Source organism: Seriola lalandi, unplaced genomic scaffold (assembly GCF_002814215.2).
Source record: "Seriola lalandi dorsalis isolate HSWRI2012SDOR001 ecotype SW California unplaced genomic scaffold, Sedor1 jcf7180002054579, whole genome shotgun sequence".
Lineage (NCBI taxonomy): Eukaryota > Metazoa > Chordata > Actinopteri > Carangiformes > Carangidae > Seriola > Seriola lalandi.
In genome coordinates this window covers 1,314,145-1,335,558 of record NW_019525132.1, presented here as the reverse complement: position 1 = coordinate 1,335,558, position 21,414 = coordinate 1,314,145, and the positions used below count along the sequence as shown (strand labels likewise).

At 42.5% G+C, this 21,414-nt stretch overlaps 1 protein-coding gene across 2 annotated transcripts in view; it reads left to right on the top strand.

Annotated features, from left to right (window-relative positions):
* grm8a (glutamate receptor, metabotropic 8a) overlaps positions 1-21,147 on the top strand; it is a 228,458-nt gene extending 207,311 nt beyond the window's left edge. Inside the window, exons 12-14 of one of the 2 annotated variants that reach the window (XM_023417987.2) lie at positions 17,876-18,016; positions 18,260-18,365; positions 20,326-21,147. In XM_023417987.2, coding sequence (XP_023273755.1) covers positions 17,876-18,016; positions 18,260-18,365; positions 20,326-20,375 — 297 coding nt within the window. In that variant the 3' untranslated portion in view covers positions 20,376-21,147. Of the gene's footprint in view, positions 1-17,875; positions 18,017-18,259; positions 18,370-20,325 lie in introns of both variants that reach the window. The other variant, XM_087177051.1, reaches the window with a different exon arrangement.
* The last annotated feature ends 267 nt before the right edge of the window (positions 21,148-21,414 follow it).

Sequence of the window (21,414 nt, the reverse complement as noted above, 5' to 3'; positions counted from 1 at the left end):
GGGGGGGTTGCACTGTTTGTGTCCTGTGCTTGCTCAGGAATGCTGAAATGTACAGCTACTTGAGAAGCTCGCAGCAACTACTATTTGTTAATGGCAGCGAGGTTGCGACGAAGCTCCTGACACAATAGTGCCTCGTACAGTAGCGGTGTGAGGACATTTTCATTGAGGGCGAAGACATGTTTATTGTATGAGGGCTTGGATCCATTCAGCCGGAGTCCACCATGTGTGCTTCAGGGCTTCCTTTCAGGGTAACTGTGATAGAATGCATCTCTTTGGGAGCCTTTTAATCTTTTGCCTCGACAGTAGAAAATTCTTGCCCTTACTCGCTTTTTCTGAGACCTTTTAAATGCATCTCACGGTCTTTTAGCAGCCGATGGGTTTTTCCGTAGATATTGCTCAGACAGTAGGTCGTCATCGGGGCGGCTGATGCTTAACAGGTAGAATGCATCTTCCATTAATCGCAAGGAGGTCTGTTCCTCCGCTTCTCCTGTCCACGCGTCAAAGTGGTCGTCAGTGAGTAAGACACTAAGACGCTAGGAAGCCCCTACTGCGGCTAGTGTGGTAGGTGTATACGGGTGAATAAGAGGCAGATTGTAAAGCGCTTTTGGGGATGTATGAGAGAAATTGCAATCCCTGTCTCTGTTTAAAGATAATCACTGGGTTCAGGCCTGGATGTTCTCACCGTCCATCTTTCTCCAGCCGTAACTCCTGGTTAATGACTCTGAACACCAGACCAGCGAGATTCTGCCCTTGTGTGGAACACAGTTTCTGGTGTTCATCCAGTGTCTTAGCCAGGACCCCTTTCCCCAGCACAGTGTTTCCCTACCGCTGCTGCATGGGACGTCACATGCAGCTCCTTTTCCTATTTGCGAGGTCCGGTCTTTAGAGTGCAGAGGTCTAAATGGTTTCGTTGTAAGTGGTTGGAGACTCTGACGAGGCAGGTCTTCGGTTAAGTGAGATCAACGAATAGTCACAGTGGAGCAGGAAAGAGTGGCGAAGCCTATAGAGCCCATTATAGGCTACAGTCAACAAGGGTTACAATGCATAACCTCCCACCTAAAGAAATACAGTAATTCCCTCTTAGCTCCAGGGTGGAATAAAAAGCCCTGTATACAGTATGTAAGACCTAATTGTCTCTCTCTACTCTCTTAGAATTAATTTGCGTGGTTCATTTACTGACAAATAGAGACTTCAGATTATTCCACATCCTCATCCTCTCTGCTCACCCACTCACTGTCACATGCTTCCTTGTTCCCTCTCATGCACTCACATTTGTTTAGTTCCTGCCACAGCCTCCTTTCACACGCTCTTAATCCCGTGTTTCCGCTTTCTCCCCCCTGATTTAGCACCCCTCCTTCCATTCGTCTCCATTGCTCGCGTCCTGTCCCTCACACTCCTCCCCTCTGAATACCCAGCGTGCCTCTGAGTCACAGTGGGTAGAGAAAGCGAGAGGGAGAGAAGAGCGGCGGAGAGAGGCAAAGAGGGAGAGATAAAAATTGAAAGGGAAAAGCGAGAGATCGGGACATGCAGGGAGACAGTGAGACACAGAATAAGAATGTGAGAGATAAATCAAGGGAGAGAGGGAGGGAGGGATTCTTAACCATCACCAACCGGGGAAGTATTGTTTTGAAATAGGTCATGCTACCATGCAGAGGCTGCTGGCTCCAACAGCTTCTGCCGCACCCTGCAGAAATGAGAAAGGTTGTGTGTGTGGTGTGGCGTGTGTTTGTGTGTGTGTGTTTGTGTGTGTGTGTGTGTGTGTGTGTGTGTGTGTGTTGTGTGCGTGTTGTGTGCATGTGTATGTGTGCTCTCCCTCTGGCTCTCTCTGCTTGTTGTAAAGCAGTAACCACAGGGTACATCCTCTCTCCAGCTATCTCTCTCTGTGTCTGCCTCATCATACCTTTGCCTGACACTATGGACAGAAGACCATCTCTCTTTTTCTTTCTTTCTTTCTTTTCTCCCTTTCTCTGCATTTCTCTCTCTCTCTCCCTGTGAGCCACCTCTCCTGTTCTCTAGATGCCTTAAATCTGGTCAGCTTGTTATCTCCTGCCTCCAACAGAGGAAGAAGCAACCATCCTGCTGCTACCCACAAACCCACTCACTGAGTGTGTGCATGTGTGTGTGCGTGTGTGTGCACGCGAGGTCTTGTGTCTTTTTTTTTTTTACACAGCATGCATGTTTTTGGTATGTTTGTTCTTGTGTCATTTATATGTGCACCAGCTGCTTGCACAGACAGACACAGTTTTTGCTTGTTAGTCATGCTTGTATGTTGATGAAGAGAGAGATGGAGATTTTTGTATCATGCCCTGTTAAAATCTCTGACATGCAAATACAAGACTAACTGTTCCTCTCCAACCAGAAGAAACTCTCCACTAAAATATGACATTTTTTTAATGTCAGTCTGAGTTTTTCAATTGCTACAAATGGACCTGACCGCGACCTGTGGTTTGCATTACAGCCTAAACGCAGCCTGGGAACAGACTGAATCCTGCAGTGTTGTAATAGAAGGACAGAGCCGCATGTTCGGAACAGTATGAATCTGCTTGTTCAGTCACTGAAGGTGCTATTCATACACGCCTATGCACTTTCTATCTCTCAAGGCCTCCGATTCACACGATCTCTCTCTTACACACACCCATCCACCCACACACACACACACACACACACACACACACACACACACACACACACACACACACACACACATGCTACTGCCTAACCTTAGACCAAAGCAAGACCCAAGAGTGTTAACCTCACAATAGCCCCTTTAAAAAGTGAAGAATGGCAGATGGCCTCACTTTAAGTAACTTTCCTCATTTTTTCTCTCTCCCTGTGATTGTGTTTGGTCCTCGGGAGTATATAAAGAACACACACGATCCATCTATCTGCCTCACAAATCTATCTCCGCCTCTCACAACACACACACACACACACACACACACACGTACACTCATACACACACATATACACACAGTGCCACAGCTCAGCGTCCTCAGACAGATTTATGGCCGTGACTGTGGTTCCCGGTGGAGGACCAGTGACCGCCCAGATCCTTACCGGGAGTAACCGTCGGTAATCAATCTACGGTAATCTGAAGAGGCTCAGAGAGACAGAGGAGGAGAGAGGCCGCGAGGCAGAATAAGAGAGACGAGAGAGAGAGAGAGGGCTGAGAGGGTGAGAACAACGATGGAGGATGAAGGAAGGAGAGGGAGCTGGAGGAAAAAGAAAAGGAGGCAAAATGCAGCATAGAAAGAATGAATCAGAGAGCGTGGGAGTGCAGAGTGAGAGCGACGTTAACAACTAAATAGCACAGACACAGAGAGTCAAAGGAGGGTGGGATTTACACAGCCGTCAAGACACTAAAGATGAGAGGAAGAGAAGAGAGAGAGAGAGAAATATAGATCAAAGAAGATTAATATTGAAACACAGAGATGCGAAGGGGACAGAAAGCAGGATGAAGAGGAAAAGGAGAGACATGAGAAATGTCTTAGTCCTTGAAGAGTCTGACAGATGGCCAAAGTTGAATCTGCATGAGAGTAATTATTGTGATCACAAGATCGTGAATTCATGGAGGGACTGTAACAAGCCTCTGCATTGCATTCACCAGTACAATATGTCACCCCCATGTATAGTAATATTAAAAGCAATGTGAGCATTTAAATTGTAACATAATGTATGTATGGGATGCTCAAGGGAAAAGTGTGTATATCAAAGAAGTTAGGTTGCTTTTTTTTTTTTAATCAAGTGAATAGTAGAACTGAACCTGGGGGTTCAAGGCAACGTCCCACGTCCTGTGAAATTCAGACACGCAAATGTTGTCAATGTAGAGAATGAAAATGCAGACTGTCTTGGTATGAGCTGGAATTAAAAAAAAAAACATATAGACCTTTATTTTTACAGGCAAGGCAACATACCAGGAAACTTTCTGATATTCCCACACAAAAGTGCATAACTCCTATAGTAGCTCTGCACAGGGATCAGCTGAACACGCACAGATCACTTCTGAACAATGTTTCTTTCCTCTGCTGGATTTATACGTCATGTCGTCTTTATTCTGACAGAATTTACCAATCCTTGGGGTGATTATCTTCAACAGGCTGTGTGGAGGAAAGAAAAGAAAAACCTTTCATTCATTTTTGAAGGAATGGGTTTTGCAATCTTTTGCAGGGTTCTGGTGGGATTTGGTCGTTTGGCCAAAAAAAGGGGAGAGACAGACAGCAAGTGTCAGATCCTGACATCAAACAGTGAGATGCCGAAGGATGGGGGGAGGGGAGGGGGGGGACGCCCAAGGGGGGACCTCGCACAGAGATGCTCGCAGTCGCAGACACACTGCACACCACCGAGACATACATTTAAGTACACTCACGTGCACACACGCAAAGAAACTATGCTCTGGGGAGAAGCAGGAAAGGCAGAAAAGACTATAAATCCAAACTTCTCAGCAAAATGCCCTGTTGAGGCCCAATGCAGCAGTCACTTCCGTCACCCTTACATCTCTGTAACAAAGCTAAAATACCACGCCAGATGTGCTGTTGTTTATCCTGTTGTTTTCCACCTCCACTGAAGCTGGCATAGCTTCATCCCTACATACAGTGGCTTCAGAAAGTAATCAGACTTCTTCACTTTTTGTACATTTTACTGTGTAGATTTAATTTTAAATGGATAAAATTGCACAAAATCAAAAAACTGAAATCTCTCATTTTACAAAAGTATTCAGACTCTTTAGGTTCTTTGTTGAAGCCCCTTTGGCTGCAATTACAGCTTCTAGTCTTCTTGGGTAAGTCTCTACAAGATTTGCACACCTGGATTTGGGCAGTTTATCCCATTATCCTCCCCAGATCCTCTCCGTCTGTGAACTGCCATCAGGCCTGGGCCTTGGCTGGACCGCTCAAGGACAGAGACTTGTTCTGAAGCCACTCCAGCGTTTTCTTGGCTCTATGCTTCGGGTCATTGTTGTGCTGTAAGTTGAACTGTCACCTGCACTCTGGAACAGGTTTTCTTCAAGCACCTCTCTGTATTTGGCTGCGTTCATTCTTCTCTGAATTCCAACCAGTCTCTTTTGTCCCTGCCACTAAGAAACAATCATATAGCATGATGCTGCCACCGCTATGTTTCGCCGTAGGGCTGGTGTCCGCCAGACGTAGCATTTGGAGTTCTGCCCAAAAGATTCAATTTTTTGTCTCATTAGACCAGTCAATCTCTTTCCTCATGCTCTCAGACTCTTTTAAATTCTTTTTTTGCAAACCTCAAGTATAGGCTGTTGTGTCCCTTTTGCTCAAAGCAGCTTCTGTCGCGCCACTTTACCATAAAGGCTGACTGATGGAGTGCTGCTGAGATGGTTGTCCGTCTGGCAGGTTCTGCCTCTTAAGAGGACTTCTGAAGCTCTGTTAAGAGTGAACATTAGGTTGACCATTGGTCACCTCACCGGCCAACGCCCCCGCTTGACTGGATGGCCATCATCCTAATAGTTCCAAACTCCATTTCACAATTATCGAGGCCACTGTGTTCCTGGGAACGCTCAAAGCTTAAGAAATGCTTCTAAATGGTTGCCCCGATCTATCCGTCGCCACAATTTCATAGCGGAGGTCTGCAGCGAGTTCCGGTCGATTCAGTTTGTCACGGGTGGACTCCCATCTAATTCTAAACACATCTCAAGGATAATTGAAAATTTGTGCAAAAAGTTATGGGATATGAATACTTTTTGAAGCTACTGTATGTTAGTAATTCTCAAGACAGACACTGTAGCTGATTAAGTAATTATGCTGGCAGTCTTTTTTATTTTTTTTTATTTTTTTTTTATAAATTCTTATTTTCAGTCAATTAAAAGAACAATCTGTAAAATGTGAATGCAAATGCATCCTATTTTAAGTAAATCGTACAATATTTTATCAACTGAGAAGATGATAATTTAGGCAAAATTACAAACATTGAAAAATTGATCAATTAAGCCATTGCTGGTGCCCAAATGTAATTAGTGCTGCACTGCTGATCCCAAGAGCAATTCAAAGTTTGTTGCCTTTCAAGCTGTTGCTGTGCAGATGCAATAACCTGGCATCCAGTTTCTGGCAATGGATAGGAAACTCTTGGCTTGAGGACTTTGGTGCTCTGTCAGACTCAATGCTTCAGGCAGAATTCAGGTCTGAATCACTACTAAAAAGTCTGGCCAACTTTAGAGTTGAGAGGTAGTGCTCTGAAGTTCGAATTTTCATTCCAGTCGGCGCTTCCAGATGAAGAGAAGTTTTATATTGCTGGGGTATTAGTTGTTGTGCACATTTAAATGTGTGGCAGTAGAAAAGAGTGGACACTTTATGTAGTTAGTGTGTGTGTGTGTGTGTGTGTGTGTGTGTGTGTGTGTGTGTGTGTGTGTGTGTGTGTGTGTGTGTACCTATGGTTTGTTGCTCCTTCAGCAGTATTTTGAGTGTGTGTGAGTATCTGTTTGACTAAACATATGCACGTTTGTGGTCATTTCTGTTTCTTTCTTGTTTATATGTGAATGTATATTCACTGTGAATGTGTGTGTACCAGTGTGTGATTTGAACTCAACCGATGGGCATTACTACAACATGAAGCAAAAGTAATAACCCTGTGAAGATTGCTAATGATGACAGTTACCCATTTTCTCTATCTTGCCTCGTCATGCAAACAAAATCGCCATAGTAACGAGCCTATCTGGTCAGATATCTCTCTGAGCTCTACTACACAGCACAGTTAAAATCTTGGCTGCACATTTGACTTCAGATGATAATTTTCTTATGTACTTCAGCTTTGATCGTTTAGCTGTTGATTCAAACCACAAGCAACTCATAAACCCTGAAACTTCATTCCCCCTCTCGAGTCTGGGCAACGCTGACCGGTGTTTGCTTGCTTTTCTTACTTGGCTGCATATTAATTCTCAACATAACTTGCTCCAGCTATCACTACCGCCGCTTTTTTTCTCCACACTTAAAAATAATTAGACAATGTGGCCAGAACATAATTAAAACATTAAGGAAACTATTAAGGCAACAATATCCTGATGAGTTTTGTAAGGCACTGGGGGCTGGTGACATTTCCTTCACCAGGAGTTGGAATTTCAAAACAGGGTTAATTTAGAGGATCCAGTGGACTGCTCTGAACAAAAAACATAATTAAAAGAAGTGGATTGATGCGAGTGCACAGATGTGTTCCCTTAAATAAAGTCATGGGAATGCAATGATTTTGTTACCTTGATTTCAGTTTCTTGCATTAATTTCATTAGCATCACAAAAGAGGGCTGGGACTATGTAGTGCAACCCCCCCACCACCACCACCACCACCACACACGCACACACGCACACACACACACACACACACACACACACACACACACACATTTAACATCCGTGAGAGGAGCAGACATACACTCATTCTCACGTTACATGCTCAAGGTGTGACACATTTTTCTGCCCTACAATCTGGACAGCAGTTTGCTGACTGATGACACTCCATATAAGTCCTTGCTGGGTATTTTAATTGGCTGGAGCTGTGCACAGTGGGGCCACAGTCATGTCAGTTAGGAGAGAGAGAGTTTCACCACAGGACTACCCTCACAGTACGCATTACAATGAATCCTTTATGCACAGCTCAAAATTAGTTTGACTTTGGACTACTGGCCGAACGTCATACAGATCTGCAAGTCAATAAGAGACACGCTAACAAGCAGTGGCAGAGCAAACACTACTTTTTATGAAGTAGTGTGTGCACTCTTTCTTGACACACTCAAGAGACCTTAGACCAGCATAGATTAGATAGAGGGAAGAAAAAAAAAAGTCTCCTAAGTGCTGTTTTGTAGAAGATAATGAGGCACTGGTGGACAACAATGACCACGCTTTAGCCCAATTAAGCTCCACTGACATGAAGTTAAAATATTATGGCAGAGATTCCTGTGTCAGTGCTTTTTGTCTTTTTAGAGTTTTTCATCACAGTGCCATGTTTTGAAAAACGTGTGCGATGGGCGTGAGGACGAAGTGCAACTTGGGGGATTTAACCAGTTATGAATAAAAAGCATCTTGAGAAAAAGAGCTACATAATATGGATTGAATAGATTGCATTGTGATATCTCACAGTTAAATATTTATATTTCAAAGGATTGAAAAAAAAAGTTCCAATTAAACACTACAGTGATACTTGTTTGTGAGTTCTTCTCCACTGATAGATTGTCGTTTGATGTATTTGCTTTTTTGGTGTCAAACTAAAACAGGGTCTTATCTCTGTGTTTTCAGGGGAAAGTAAACACTAAGACATTATGAGATTGTAAAACTAGCGTGACTAAAAGCAAAGACTGCCAGTTCTGAGCGGTCTTTTGTTGTCCCCCTCCACGGCTGTGTTGCTAAGCATCTTAAAATTGTGGTGATCCATGAGTGGTGATGCATTTTACTGCCTATTGAAAGTTTCTCAGGAGAAGAGCATGGAGTAAATGAAACGTAAAATTAGACTCAGGTCGCAGCAAGCAAAATAAATAAATAAATGAATATAACAAAAAGATGGAAATCTTGGATGCTTTTTTTCTCCCAGTGCCGTGGAAGTTTTTTTTTTTGTTTATTTTTTTTTTGTTTGTTTGACTTTTCTCCATCTAACACAACAACTTCAGTTTTACTGAGTTTGGAATGAGGAGCTGTAGATCAAAAACTTTCCACTATGTTTGAAATCTCTTAAGCCTTCTTTGTGAACCGGTCTAAGCATATGATCAAACACAACTCCAACTCCAGCTCACTTTGAAGACTGACTCACAGAGGGAAACATATAAAGACCCAGCCACACCGGCACGGGGAAATCCATCCGCAGATATTTGTAGAAGTTGTTGTAGAAGCTCGGTAACATAGTGACTTTTGGTGAACTGTTGTAGCTGGTCAATCGACTAATATGAAACTAGCCGACAGGGAGCATGCAAGTGTTGTGTCAGTTTCAGTGGCCAACCCTATAAATGCAAATGTCACTGAGTGACTGACTGACTGATGAAGTTACACCATCGATCGGCCAGCTGGGTGTTGGAGAAATTTACCAACTCAATGCCTTCACTGCTAGATTAAGCAACTTTTCAGACCCCTTAAGCAACAAATCTAGCAACTTTTTGCTTCTTTTTGTAGAAAATGGTCACCAGAATTTCCTGGCTTCCCCTCTGCTGACAGCACAGCAGCTGAGTGAATAAGCTTCTAACTCTCTCTCTCTCTCTCTGAGTGATCATTTCACAAGCATACATAGCAACCATTGTATGTGTTTGATCCTTTTGTCAGATGACGTTGCAGTTATAAAATCTGGATTTTAGCAGTGCAGAGCAGCAGCTTGGAAAGGGTTTGGAAGAGACTGCTGGTCAACATATAGTCGCTTCAATCACTGCTTAAAGTTTTGACAAAGTCTTGTTTTCATTTTCTTTGTATTGTCCTTTGTTCTCTTTATTGTCCATTTCATTCAAGGAAGAGTTTTATGAAGGGGAGAAAAAATGTTCTACAAGCTAACTATTTTAAGATTCGAGGTTGATGATCGAATATTTTGTGTGATACTTGAGAATGAAAAAGCGTCCCCATTGGCATTTAATTAATTTATTTGTTCCTTTTATATTTACTCAGTGTATGAACAAACAAATCAGAAAAAAATAGAGGTAATTAACCTTAATGTTTGGAAGTGGTAGACACTGGTCTGGACATGACTGCTTCCTTTTTTTAAATAAATAGACGAAAAATAAAATCCCTTCACCCTCCCATGGCTCAGGTGATTAAAATGATTAGTGGTCCCATGGTGAGAGTGGAGGGAAGCAGGGGGGTGTCATTTAGACACACACGCACACACCCAGAAGGGTTTGATACTAAATGGCAGTGGGAAGTTAGTTAAGGACCCTCAGGCGATCTCAAATGTTACGCCGCTCGTAAAAGGTTTGGTTGGGACAGGGACCTATCAAGGACATCCACACTCATTATCAACAGGCACAGACAGCAGCATGTTAAATGATGCAGATCTGAGGAGGAGAGGGGAAAAAAAAGAGATGACAAGGAGATACTATACTATGAGAAGACGAAGAAGAAGAGAATAAGAGGCAGATGGGGTGAGGACGGAGGAAAACAACCAAGAGAAAGATCCACAGTATTCTCGGGTGCAGAGCAGAGTGCCAAACGATCATTAGAGCTAGTGTGGGCAGGAGTGAGGGAATAACAAGACACGGATGGAGAGATGGAAAGATGCAAGACAAATTTGGGAATGAAAATCTCACCCTTCTTTTTTCCTTTATTTCTTTTTTTCTTCCCAATCCCTCTTTCTCTCTGACCGTTCGCTGACTCGCCACATGAAACAAAGTGCCCACCAGTCATTCATTTCAGATGAGAGCCGGGAGACTAAAAGAAGAGAGAGGGGGGTGACGTTTGGCGAGAGATCTCAGTCACCGGGTGATAACAGAGAGTTGAACGCTGGTTCAACTTGATGCAAATGAGCAGCGATTTGGTGCAACGGTGCCGGATATGATTTTTAGCAGCATATTTCTCTGGTGGTAGACGACCTGTCATGTCCATTTGCAGGGACGTCACTAAAGTAATGTGTGTCTAAGAAGGTATCAAAGCTTGAAGGGATTCCTATTGAGGTTTACTGTGATACATCTGCACTTTTATCAACGGTGAAATGTTTCTGCAGTTGGTTAGGCTTTCAACGACGCCACACTGTGCACGGCGACGCCAACAAGTCGCAACGGGAAGCTGGTCAGCCGCTTGGCAACACACAACAAAACTGTGGCGCTGTGTTGAAGTTTGTGGTCGTGTTAATTTAAACGAGTGTGATGTTCTGTGTAAGCGTCCCACGGGCAAAGTTTTCTTTGTATCACAAACAACATGGCTAAAACCGCTTCAGGACTTTGTTCCTCAGTTCAGTCACTGTCCTTCTGCACCCCTTTGTCATCACTGCTTGTCTCTCCCTTCATCACATCTTTATTTCTCCATCCCTCTGTTATCGCCTTCCACTTCTTGTTAGCAGACGATGGTTCTCCCAAATGTTTCCTTCCCTCGTTTGTCAATCTTCTGCCTTCCTTCGCACTTCCTCTTGTTCATTCTCTCTCCCACTTGCCCGCACTGTCTTTCATATTCACACCATCTGTCCCTCTTTTCTTCCTCTTTCTTTATATCTCTCTGTTTCTCGAGTGGTGGACTCAGTGGATAGTTCTCGTACCTTCTGAAGCCCCCCAGCTATCCCCCCCCCTTGCAATTGGCAAAGTCGGCCATGTTGCCGGCCAGAGCTCTTTGATTTCACCACCCTTTCCTCGCTCTGTGGTACATATGAAAGGAGTTGCAATAATCACAGAGGCAGTGTAATGACTGAGCATGTTTCATGTCGTGGTTCATCAAGCATGAGAAGCTGGGATTTATGTGTCTGTGTGTGTGTGTGTGTGTGTGTGTGTGTGTGTGTGTGTGTGTGTGTGCATCTCTCTTCTTATAACCCGTGTACATTCTGAGTCAAATTAGTATGAATGCACGCTTTTCTGCGTGCGCACACACTCCTTCAGACCGCTTCAAGTGTCGAGGATTTTGTTGCATCATGCCTCGGTCCGACCCGGGCACTCTGGTTTTTAAAGGCAGTGATTAAACTAAATCACTAGACTTACTGTGAGTGGCATTTTTTGGCAGTGAATTTAGATCCACTGAAAGCCAAGTAGTGTTGTCGAAGGGATGGTGTGCACGACGATGTCTTTTTTCATTCATACAAAATATGTTTATGTGTATGCCACATGCGTCGCCCCTCTGCACACACCAGTGCGAGGAAAATCACATCGCACGCAGGAGATAGGCCTAATTTAGTTGATTGGATTCTGATGGAGTCTTTATGAGCTGAACGTTTCTAGTTCAGAGTGTCATCTACGGAGCAGCCAAGCCAACTAAGAACAGCCATCAACATTAGCTGTCATGCCTCAGCTACCATGTGGGTGTGCTGTGAAAAGAAGACTGCTCTCTCTGCACTGAACCCATTGATGGGCAGCCTATCTATCAAGCCACCTGTCTCTCAGGATCAGCCACGTCCGCGCAGGAATTACGTTCTTATACAGCTATTCAGCATTAGCGACATACATGCAGCGGTGATGTTCACTGCACTGTACAGATGACGTTCATATTGCCGTTGGAAAAGTGTCGTCAGCTTCAGGTTTTTTGGGCCGTCTTCCTCCACACTGCTGCAACAAGAAAACCGACTTCTAACATCCATCTCTATGCTGTGGAGAAAAAGTAACGGCAGGATGTGAGTTTGAAACAGAACAAATATAAGAAGTAATTAGTAATGACTGAAAAACAAAAACAAAAAGTCTAAATGTGAAACAAAAAAGTTAAAAAAAAAAAAAGTATCAATTGATTTTATCACTCCTGTCATGATTTTTTTTTGTCTTCTGTTTGGTAGTGGATCGTGCTCTGAGTTTTGGAACTAAAGTTCCCATAGTGCTTTGTAAACAAGTTACATAATTTTGCCATGGAGACAGTGGGTTAGCTTTGAACTACAGTTTAAGCCCCATTATGTCTAGCCTTTATTTGTTAACACCATTAAAAGTACACTGTTAGCTAATAACAGTTCCCGTTTGCAATGTACTCATGGATAGACACACACCTATCGCTGAAGTGCTTAAAAAAAAATCATGACACTCAAGCAAGGTCTACAGTTAAAAGATTCCTGAGCAGATTTATAGACATTTATATGCAAATCAGTAATTTTACCTCACAGAACATGGGTGGAATGACTGTTTGAAATGTCTGTTGTCAATGGAGTCTGGTGGCTTTGAACAGAGCGACGAAATGGCTGTTTCTGGTTAAACAAAGATCTTTTTCTGTCTGTCTCCATAGGAATCCTATCCGTAATATTGTCAGACACTTAAAACAACAATTTGAGCCTGTAAGTGGCAAAAAAACAACACTTAGCGGATGTACTCTGACGCAATCAAATGCCCCATTCTTCACTCTGCCACAGCTGTTTACCATTTGCTGGGTATACCAGGTATACAGGGTATACCGACTGCAAATATTTTTGTCCCTATCAGTAATTTACACCCAAAGACATGGGTAAATAAGGCCCAGGTTCAAAATCTGGCAGTTATCCTTTAACTGCCTCTCTGTTATAGCTCCTGCTGTTGCAGCCGCAGACATCTTCGCTGCTCCACCTACAGATTCTAGTCAGATACAGATTCTTTCCCTTCCCAAGTGTCCCCTCAAACCAATAATATCAATAAATCATATCTAGAATAGCTACAGTATCTATGTATTAAATGTCAAAATTAATAGATATCGTCTAATAGTAGAAGTGTTGACTTGGCGCCAAGAAAGCTGGTTTTGGCCCTCTGCAGCTCAGGGGCGATGAGGAATCAAACGCTTTACAGCAGATGTGTTGAGAGGAGAAGTCGCATTGTCTCTCAAGCTCGCAACCTCGATGACACCTGAATGCATCTGGCCAGCAACACCAGCTCAGCAGACTGCCTTTCTCTCTTCCTCTCCTATCCAAACACGAACCCGGCGATGTTCACCTTCGTCCTCCACGCGCTGCTGTTGCTCCTGGCAACCGGCCAAAACAGCCGTCCTCTGTCTGAGTTGTGTGTGTGGGATGCATCAAAGTGGATTCAACTATCCTGGTTGTGCTGTGGCTCAATCTTGATATCAATTAAAAAAAAAAAAAAGAAGAAAAAAAAAACAATCTATGCATCAACACTATTTTGGCGGAGAGTCAGCTGTTTGTGGCCTACTGGGTATGAGAGGAGCATCAGTGTCTGCGATCATTGTGATAGTGTATGTTGAAAAAAAAAAACAATGTGGGGAATATTATTTTTTTCTAATATGTTCAATATGATATAAGGGTGCTTGGGAAAATAATGAAGCTATCTGCGAGCTTGTGCTATCAGTGGTTATAGATGATGGTAATCAACCCTGTAAAAAAAAAAAAGAAAGTGTGGGCTCAACAACAATGGACCCATCCTTTGAAGCATTAATTGAAAAATAACAAGCAGCTCAATAGATGAAAGTCCTTCGATTAGCACTTTTCTCATGAACACAAAATAAAACGAGTCCCCTGGAAAAGACAATAAAAACACTCCTGTGATATCAGCACAGCTCTGCTAATTTAACCTCCGCTGTATTAGACACTGATACTGACCAGCAATTTATCCAAGGTATCGCTTCCTTTAACCCAAGGAATAAAAGTGAACAAAGCCCAATATTTGTCCACCGAATCTAGCGCATGTTTTTCTCCTCTTTCCTCTCTGTTTTCCCCCTCTCTTCCCTTTCTCTCCCCAGGTGTTAAAAGCACATCACTCTATCCCTCTGTCCGTCTCTCTGAATCTCCTCCACATCACGGACCACAGAGTCGGCGTCTGTAAATGTTTTAAACCTTAAGGGAACGCAATGTGTTCAGCCATCTGTAGCTGATCGTCTACTTTCTGAGTGTGACTTTTGGGGTAATGGAGTGCTCGTCACATTTTTAGCTATTATCAGCTGTGGACAGCAAGGTGGAGGGGGACAGTCTGCTCTGTAAACGTGTGTGTGTGTGTGTGTGTGTGTGTGTGTGTGTCTTTGTGTAAATAACAGCTGGAAGCCACAACTTTGGACCAAAGGCTGGATGTAATGGAAGCAGCTATCAGCAGACTTGCTGCTGTTTTGATAAGAGCAAGTTCACTGCTTAGGGGAATCTCTCTTCTCTTCTATTCTGCCTTTCCTCTGTAGCCTTGGTTATTCCATTTTCACTCTTTTCTTCATTGATACTCTTTCATTGTTTGTTCTCTATCTCAGTTTCATTCCCGTGTCTTCTACTAAAAACATGTTTTTGTGTCTCCATCTGTTCCTCTCTGATACAGCCACTAGCTGATCGCTGTATCAGTACATTTCAATTGAGTGCAGTTTTTGGGCAGAAAATATATAAAAAAAAAATAAAAAAAAAAAATGGAAAAAAGAACCAATGTGACGAAGTAAAAAATGAATCCACAAATTCTCTCTCGCATTTTCCTGTCGGGATCTTTTCGACTGGTGATCTATCTCGCGCATCTGTAACATCCAGTGTGTTTTTTGTGTGTGTGTGTATGCATGTGTGCGTGTCTATCTTGTGGCCGGGGTGGAAGTCAGCAGATGGGAGTGGCGTGTAAAACGCTGTCAGAGCCTGTAGGGCTGCTGCAGGCGGAGCTCTTTATCCCATGATGTAACACACTCTGCGATGCTGCCACACGTCATCCGTAAAATGAACAATGAAGGTATGTTTAATTTTCCATGTTATGTTATTACATTCTTTTCATGTGAATTCAGATTTGCCTGAAGATGTGCATTCAAATGCAAGGCCAAGTAAATGCAACGCACCTGCATACTGAAATTTGTGTGTGTGTGTGCCCATTCGCCTCCAGTTATTGGCTGTGCACTCCCCTTTGCCTTTGGCTACTGTCATCAATCTACACCTTCAGGCGGGTGTGTATTTTCTTCTTCCCTTATAGGATTTGTGAGGACCAATTTGAGTTTGAGACTTTGAGACTGAGGATATTTTTTTCTCCCAACATTTTGGCTTCTTCGAAAACCTGTTTGAGGGTTGAGACTTGGGTTTAGGTTAATGACACTGAGGTTAGATATGTGATTTATGGACTAAGGGATGCCCTTAAGTCAGTAACGGACCTCACAAGTACAGAAATAAAATGTGTGCCTGTGAGTTTCAACCACCACCTTACTCACCATCTCACAGTCGTTAGGGGCACATCAGGCATGTTCATCGATTTATTGTGTCTTTGGTAAATACTCAATCCCATTTGCCACTGAGCTCTTTGTGAGGCAGGACTCAAGAGTTCTGGACAGGCATTGTTGAGCTTTCACTAGAAATACATATTACAGCAGACAGTCTTTTCAAGTATTACCTAATTCATTTGAAGAACACAAAATGATTAATTATCGGTCCCGTTAAACACACTCATAACGAGGCAGCTCAGGGCTGTTACTATTTATTGAGAATTTTAAAGTCCTATCCTGTTTTGTAATATCCATTTCCAAATTCCAATATTTCACAAATGGCATAATGTCTTCTCAAAATGAAACTCCTTCTCTAGGCATATATACAGCTTTTACAGCATACAGTGAATTCTGAATTCAATTAAAAAATGAAAAGTGAACGTGTCATGCCCAAAACTTGCTCCCCCTATTACCCTACTGAATGTCTTGGTTCTGGTATAATATAGCGCTTGCTGTTTCCATAGTGTCCGATATCCAGCTGGTGTTCCAAAATTTTCTATGTGTTTATGTCTTTAAATATTCCAGCTTTCTACTAAGCAGTCTAATATGAGGAGAGTTAAACATGACTCATGTGAAGGGGGGCTTCTGTACATGATTACTTTTCAATTACCTGTGCTGTTTGTCACGAACGTACCGCGGGACCGCACAGCAGTTGTTCTCGCTCATAAATGAAAGTGAAGTCTGCGGTGACAGATCAGGTGTTAGCCACTAAGACTGGAGCACTGGTGTGATTTTCAGACACTTGCTGTCTGAGGTGTACAGCCAGTGCAGAGTTAACAGCGCGGCTTTAGTTTCTCTCTGTTCTACTTTCTGCTTCTCGTCAAGCTGTAGTTATCAACACTCCCTCAATCAGTGTGTCTGTGCACTTCCTGACAATGTAGAGCTGGCCACTGTCTGCTCTCTCGCTCTCTTCCTCACTTGATCAGTGTCTCCACGAGTCATTTTCCTCTGCTCTTCTCCTCGCTTGCCCCATTCCCATAACGTCGATTTTTTGTTTCATGTTCCTTCTCTCCCTTCCCTCTCTCTCTCTATCTTCTCTTTCCACACCTCCCTATTACTTCCCCTTCCTGGCTCTCTCCTTCCATTTTTACCATACTTTCCCTTTACCCCTCCCTCCTCGGTCTCTCTCTCTTCATATGCCGTAGACAATGGTCGCCTGATAAGCCCCATGACTCGAGAGCTTGTCAGCTCTGTCAGGGGTGTGGGTGAAGCCTGTCATTACATCTGTCCTCCTCCAAACTACTCTCTGAAACTCACTAAGGACCCGAGGACTGTAGTTCACAGTCCACTGCAGTGTGTATCTATGTGTGTGTCTGCCTGTCTGTCTTCCTGTTTCATTATAACTATCCTCCAACTTACTTGGCTGAGGCGATATGCTCTACTAATATAGTCTAATCTAGTCGGGCGTACATAACAATATTGAGATTCTGCCTGCTGTGCATGTCATTGTATCTGTCCTACAGTTGACTTACTGCCACCTAGTCCACTGTACAGGACAGCATCCGTCTGCCTCTCCGTCTCTGTGAGAGTGCAGTACAGAACTTACATTGACTTTTGGGGGAAAACCTGTCCTTCACCAACAGCTCAATCTCTGAAAGATAAAGTTTTCTACTCCTGTAGGGCCTCATGAAGGCCAAGCCTCATCTGCTATATACTCTAACTTTCAGGCAAATGTCTGAAAGTCAATTTTGTGTAATTCACTATTAACTCACCTGATGCAATAAACCACACCCATATGGTATTCCTGCCTGCCAAATAAATGCTAAGAATAATTTCACATTCTTAGACAAAGAGAGGAGCTCTGCAGCACACGGGCAATTAAGCAACTTCATTGGTGCCATCATTTCATATACCATTTGATCTACCTGTCTACGTGTCACTGTAGCTGTCGCTACACAAATTTTCAGCTAATTTCGTTCTTGTTAGACCGTCCTTTACTTCCTCTCCTCCCCCTCTCCCCATCTGTCCTCCTCCCCTTTCCCTCATCCGACATATTCTGTAGTTGGACGATTACACAGACCATCTCTGACAACTTGAAATGTGATAAATGACTCTCTCTCTCTCTCTCTCTCTCTCTCTATCTCTATCTCTCTCTCTCTCCCTCTCTTTCTCTCTCTCTCTCGCTCTGTGTGCGTGTATGTCTCTTTCTCTCGTTCTAGATGTATATCCAAACCACCACCCTGACTATCTCCCTCAGCCTGTCTGCCTCTGTGTCTCTGGGGATGCTCTACATGCCCAAGGTCTACATCATCCTCTTCCACCCCGAGCAGAACGTACCCAAACGAAAACGCAGCTTCAAGGTGAGGAGCACTTGAGCATGCACAGTGAAATACTTCAGTCTCATGTGTTAAATTTCCATAATATTTTCCCTCTTAATTGGATTGATTTGATATTTTGGCTGATGCTAAATTTGACTTATGCAGACGAAATGAGGATCATAAATCTAACAAACACGCTCTGTGGAATTACATCAAACTAAGAGGGAAGCCAGAACATACGAACAGTCTTTATTAAATACCCATTATGAATAAACAATTATACAGGCAATCGTGACAGCTGCCACCATGTCGGGAAAACTGACCCAGAAGGGAGGAGACCGGCCCAACGGAGAAGTGAAGACTGAGCTATGTGAGAGCATGGAGACCAACAGTGAGTAAGAGAACACCGAAGTTTTATAATTATACATATAATAAACTAATAAAATCAGCAGACATATAACTAAGCAATCTATGCTCAAAGGTCTACCAACTAACTTTTCCACCCCTTAACTGCATCGCACAGTGTTCATCCATTAGAGACATTTCTATTACAGAAATACATGTATATGAAGATGAAATACATGTGGATAGGCCAAGAGGTTCACATCAGCAAATGATGAGTTAGGAGCATTAACGTAAGGTTTAATAATAATACCGTTAGGAAAAAAAATGAAATAAGAAAATGTACGACTCCGATTCGCTGTATGTAAATCTGGGGTGGAGCTCACTTTAATAGGAGAGGATTAAAGTGTCAACCAGTTTGAGCACAGTAAGCTTTCATTATACATATAAATATATAAAACACATACACAATAACAAACACATACATAGGAGACGTGTGGGTTTGATTATGATGCAGGATAGCAGCTGCTCATATGAGGTTACTTAGTCTTATCCTCCCTGCAAATGGGTAACATGTTTATATTATCAATTTAATTGCTTGTCAAATGCTTAGATACAGATTTAATGTAAAGTTTTTGATTTGCTTTAATTTAGTAAGTTTAATTTGAATTGAAAATGAATTTCCAGCCTGACGTCTTTTTTTTTTTTTTTTTGCATGGCAAAAACCTGCTGCACCCGCGACAGTTCTTCGATAGAACGGTGTGTTTTCTTTTCTCCGAGCTCTGCCGTTGAAGCTCTGTTCTATCCACTTCAAAGCCCTACTGTGTGTTGAGCTGGTTCTCCTGTGTCAGCACTGTGCAGAGGAAATGACAGCACTGTGCGTCTTGCATGGGCATATGCGCCTTTGTGTGTGCATGCATGATGCCGTGCGTTTATTGGCACATGCATGCTTTTCTGCGAGTCCCTTATCAAATCTGTTTCAGTCTAGCCCTTTGGTGTGCATGTGTCGATTTCTCTCATTGGTTTTTGTGTGTGCAGAGTACGCGTGATCAAACGCCCGTATATACAGTCCAAGCCATGATTCGCACGTGTTTCTGTGCAGTCTGTGGATACTGTATGCAGGCGTATAATACGTTTCAGACCTGTCGGGGTGAACCATGCTTTTCTGTCAGCACTTTCAGCGAAGGAAGCAGGTCACAGTTCATTCATTTAGCCAATAGTTAAACTGCTTAGTCATCTCCTAACATACTTCACTTTGCAAAAAAGTTTTCAATTTAGTAAGTTCCATATGATTCAGGCAACAATTTATTCATACAGTGGTGATGGGTAGAACGCAAGGTTAAGAGTTTCCAGGTTTTTTTAGTTTTTTTTTTATCACCTGACATTTTGCTTAAGAGTGCTCTTCAGAAAATATCAATAAAAACATTTTTCAAGTCTGAAATAAATGGAAAAGAATTGCATGCACTTATACTCATTTCTTTAATATTTATATATTTTTTCATCATGGACCTTTTTCCATTATTCCAGCAGTGTGATGGCAAAACAGAAGTGAAAGACAGAAAAAAAAAAAATAATAATGAAAGGTTTGTATGAAAGCATCAGAGTATAACAATAGCTCAGTTAGAGTCCTGCGGTTGCTGCAAAAACATTGACATTTACCATGGAATGCTTGAGGGGACACAAGACATAATGGGTTTGACAAAAAGCCCCAACTACTCAGGTGGACTGTGGATGTGACACTGTTACGTGACCGTCTGTAGCAAAATCTGCTCTCAACTGCTTTCCTCTCTGTTTCTTTCTCTCTTTTCCCCCCTCCATTCCTGCAATCTGTCCCTTCTCTTTCATTGTATCTCTTCCATCTTATCCATCTTGCTCATTATCACAACTCTTTTCAACTCTTCATTTCCTATCACTTCTTCATCCTCCTCCATCAATACTTCTTCCTTTTACACTTTTCCTCTACCTCCACTCCTCCCTCCATCTTCCACCGTTTTCCAACGTTCACGCAGCTTCATCAACTAAGACGACATATGTCAGCTACAACAATCATGCCATCTGAAGGGACCACAGAAGATGGAGAAGGGGATTGGACAGGAGAGGGGGCGCGTCTTGGGGCAGGGCCAAGCAAAAGAAGAAGCCGTCATTCAAAGCCTATTGGCTGGAGAACTGGCAGAGAGACCGAGCGCCCAATGGAATCCAAGCATGAGACATTTTGTATTGTTCCGCATCAAACCACAGAAAGTTGGGACCACATAAACAGCCAGTCAGTGTGCCTGCTTTCCCGCTGCTCACAGCTCATTGGTCCTACTATGAACTTACCTGTTTTAAAAAAAAAAAAAAAAAAAAGAGACAACATAAAAAAAAAAAATGACATACCATAGGACACTTTGGTGGACAGAGTAACTATTAAAATCTACAAAAATGAAAAAATAAAAAAATCATAAAAAGGAAAATATAAAGAAAAAAACTCTCGGAAACCATGTAGACATTATATCTAAAAGGGCAAAGGTGGGGCCAGGAAAGAGATTTAACAGATTACATTTTAAAAGATATTTAAAAAGAGAAATGTCAGAGAAAATCTATGAGACTCAAACATGTTTGTTGTTATTCTCTACTTGTAAGTATTTTTGTGGTTGTGACGATTTTTTCATTCTTGTCTCACCGTTGTCTGATGGATCGCCCTTGCATAAAGAGATGAGTGTGTTTCCTCCTGCTGTCTTGGCTAACCGGGTTGTAGCCTTGGGTCGTGAACCTGTACAATGCCATGGTTGAAGCATGCCAGTTTTTATACAAAAAGGAGATTTATTTATAATAAAGGAATGTTTTGCAAATGTGTAGATTGGTGGTCATGCTTTTGAAAAAACGCTTGTGGAGTGTTAAAAAAAAAAAAAAGGAAAAAAAAGTCAGGTACAATTATTCTTTTACTATTTAGGCAGTTTTATGTTTACGGTTCTTACAGGTTGATTTTTCAGTTATGTTGTAACGTTAATATGATGCTTGCATAAATCATTTAGAAGTACTTAGCAAATCCCATGGTCATATCAAGCAGAAAACATCTATTTCTGATAAGATATCACTGCAGTTTGTTCTATTTATTA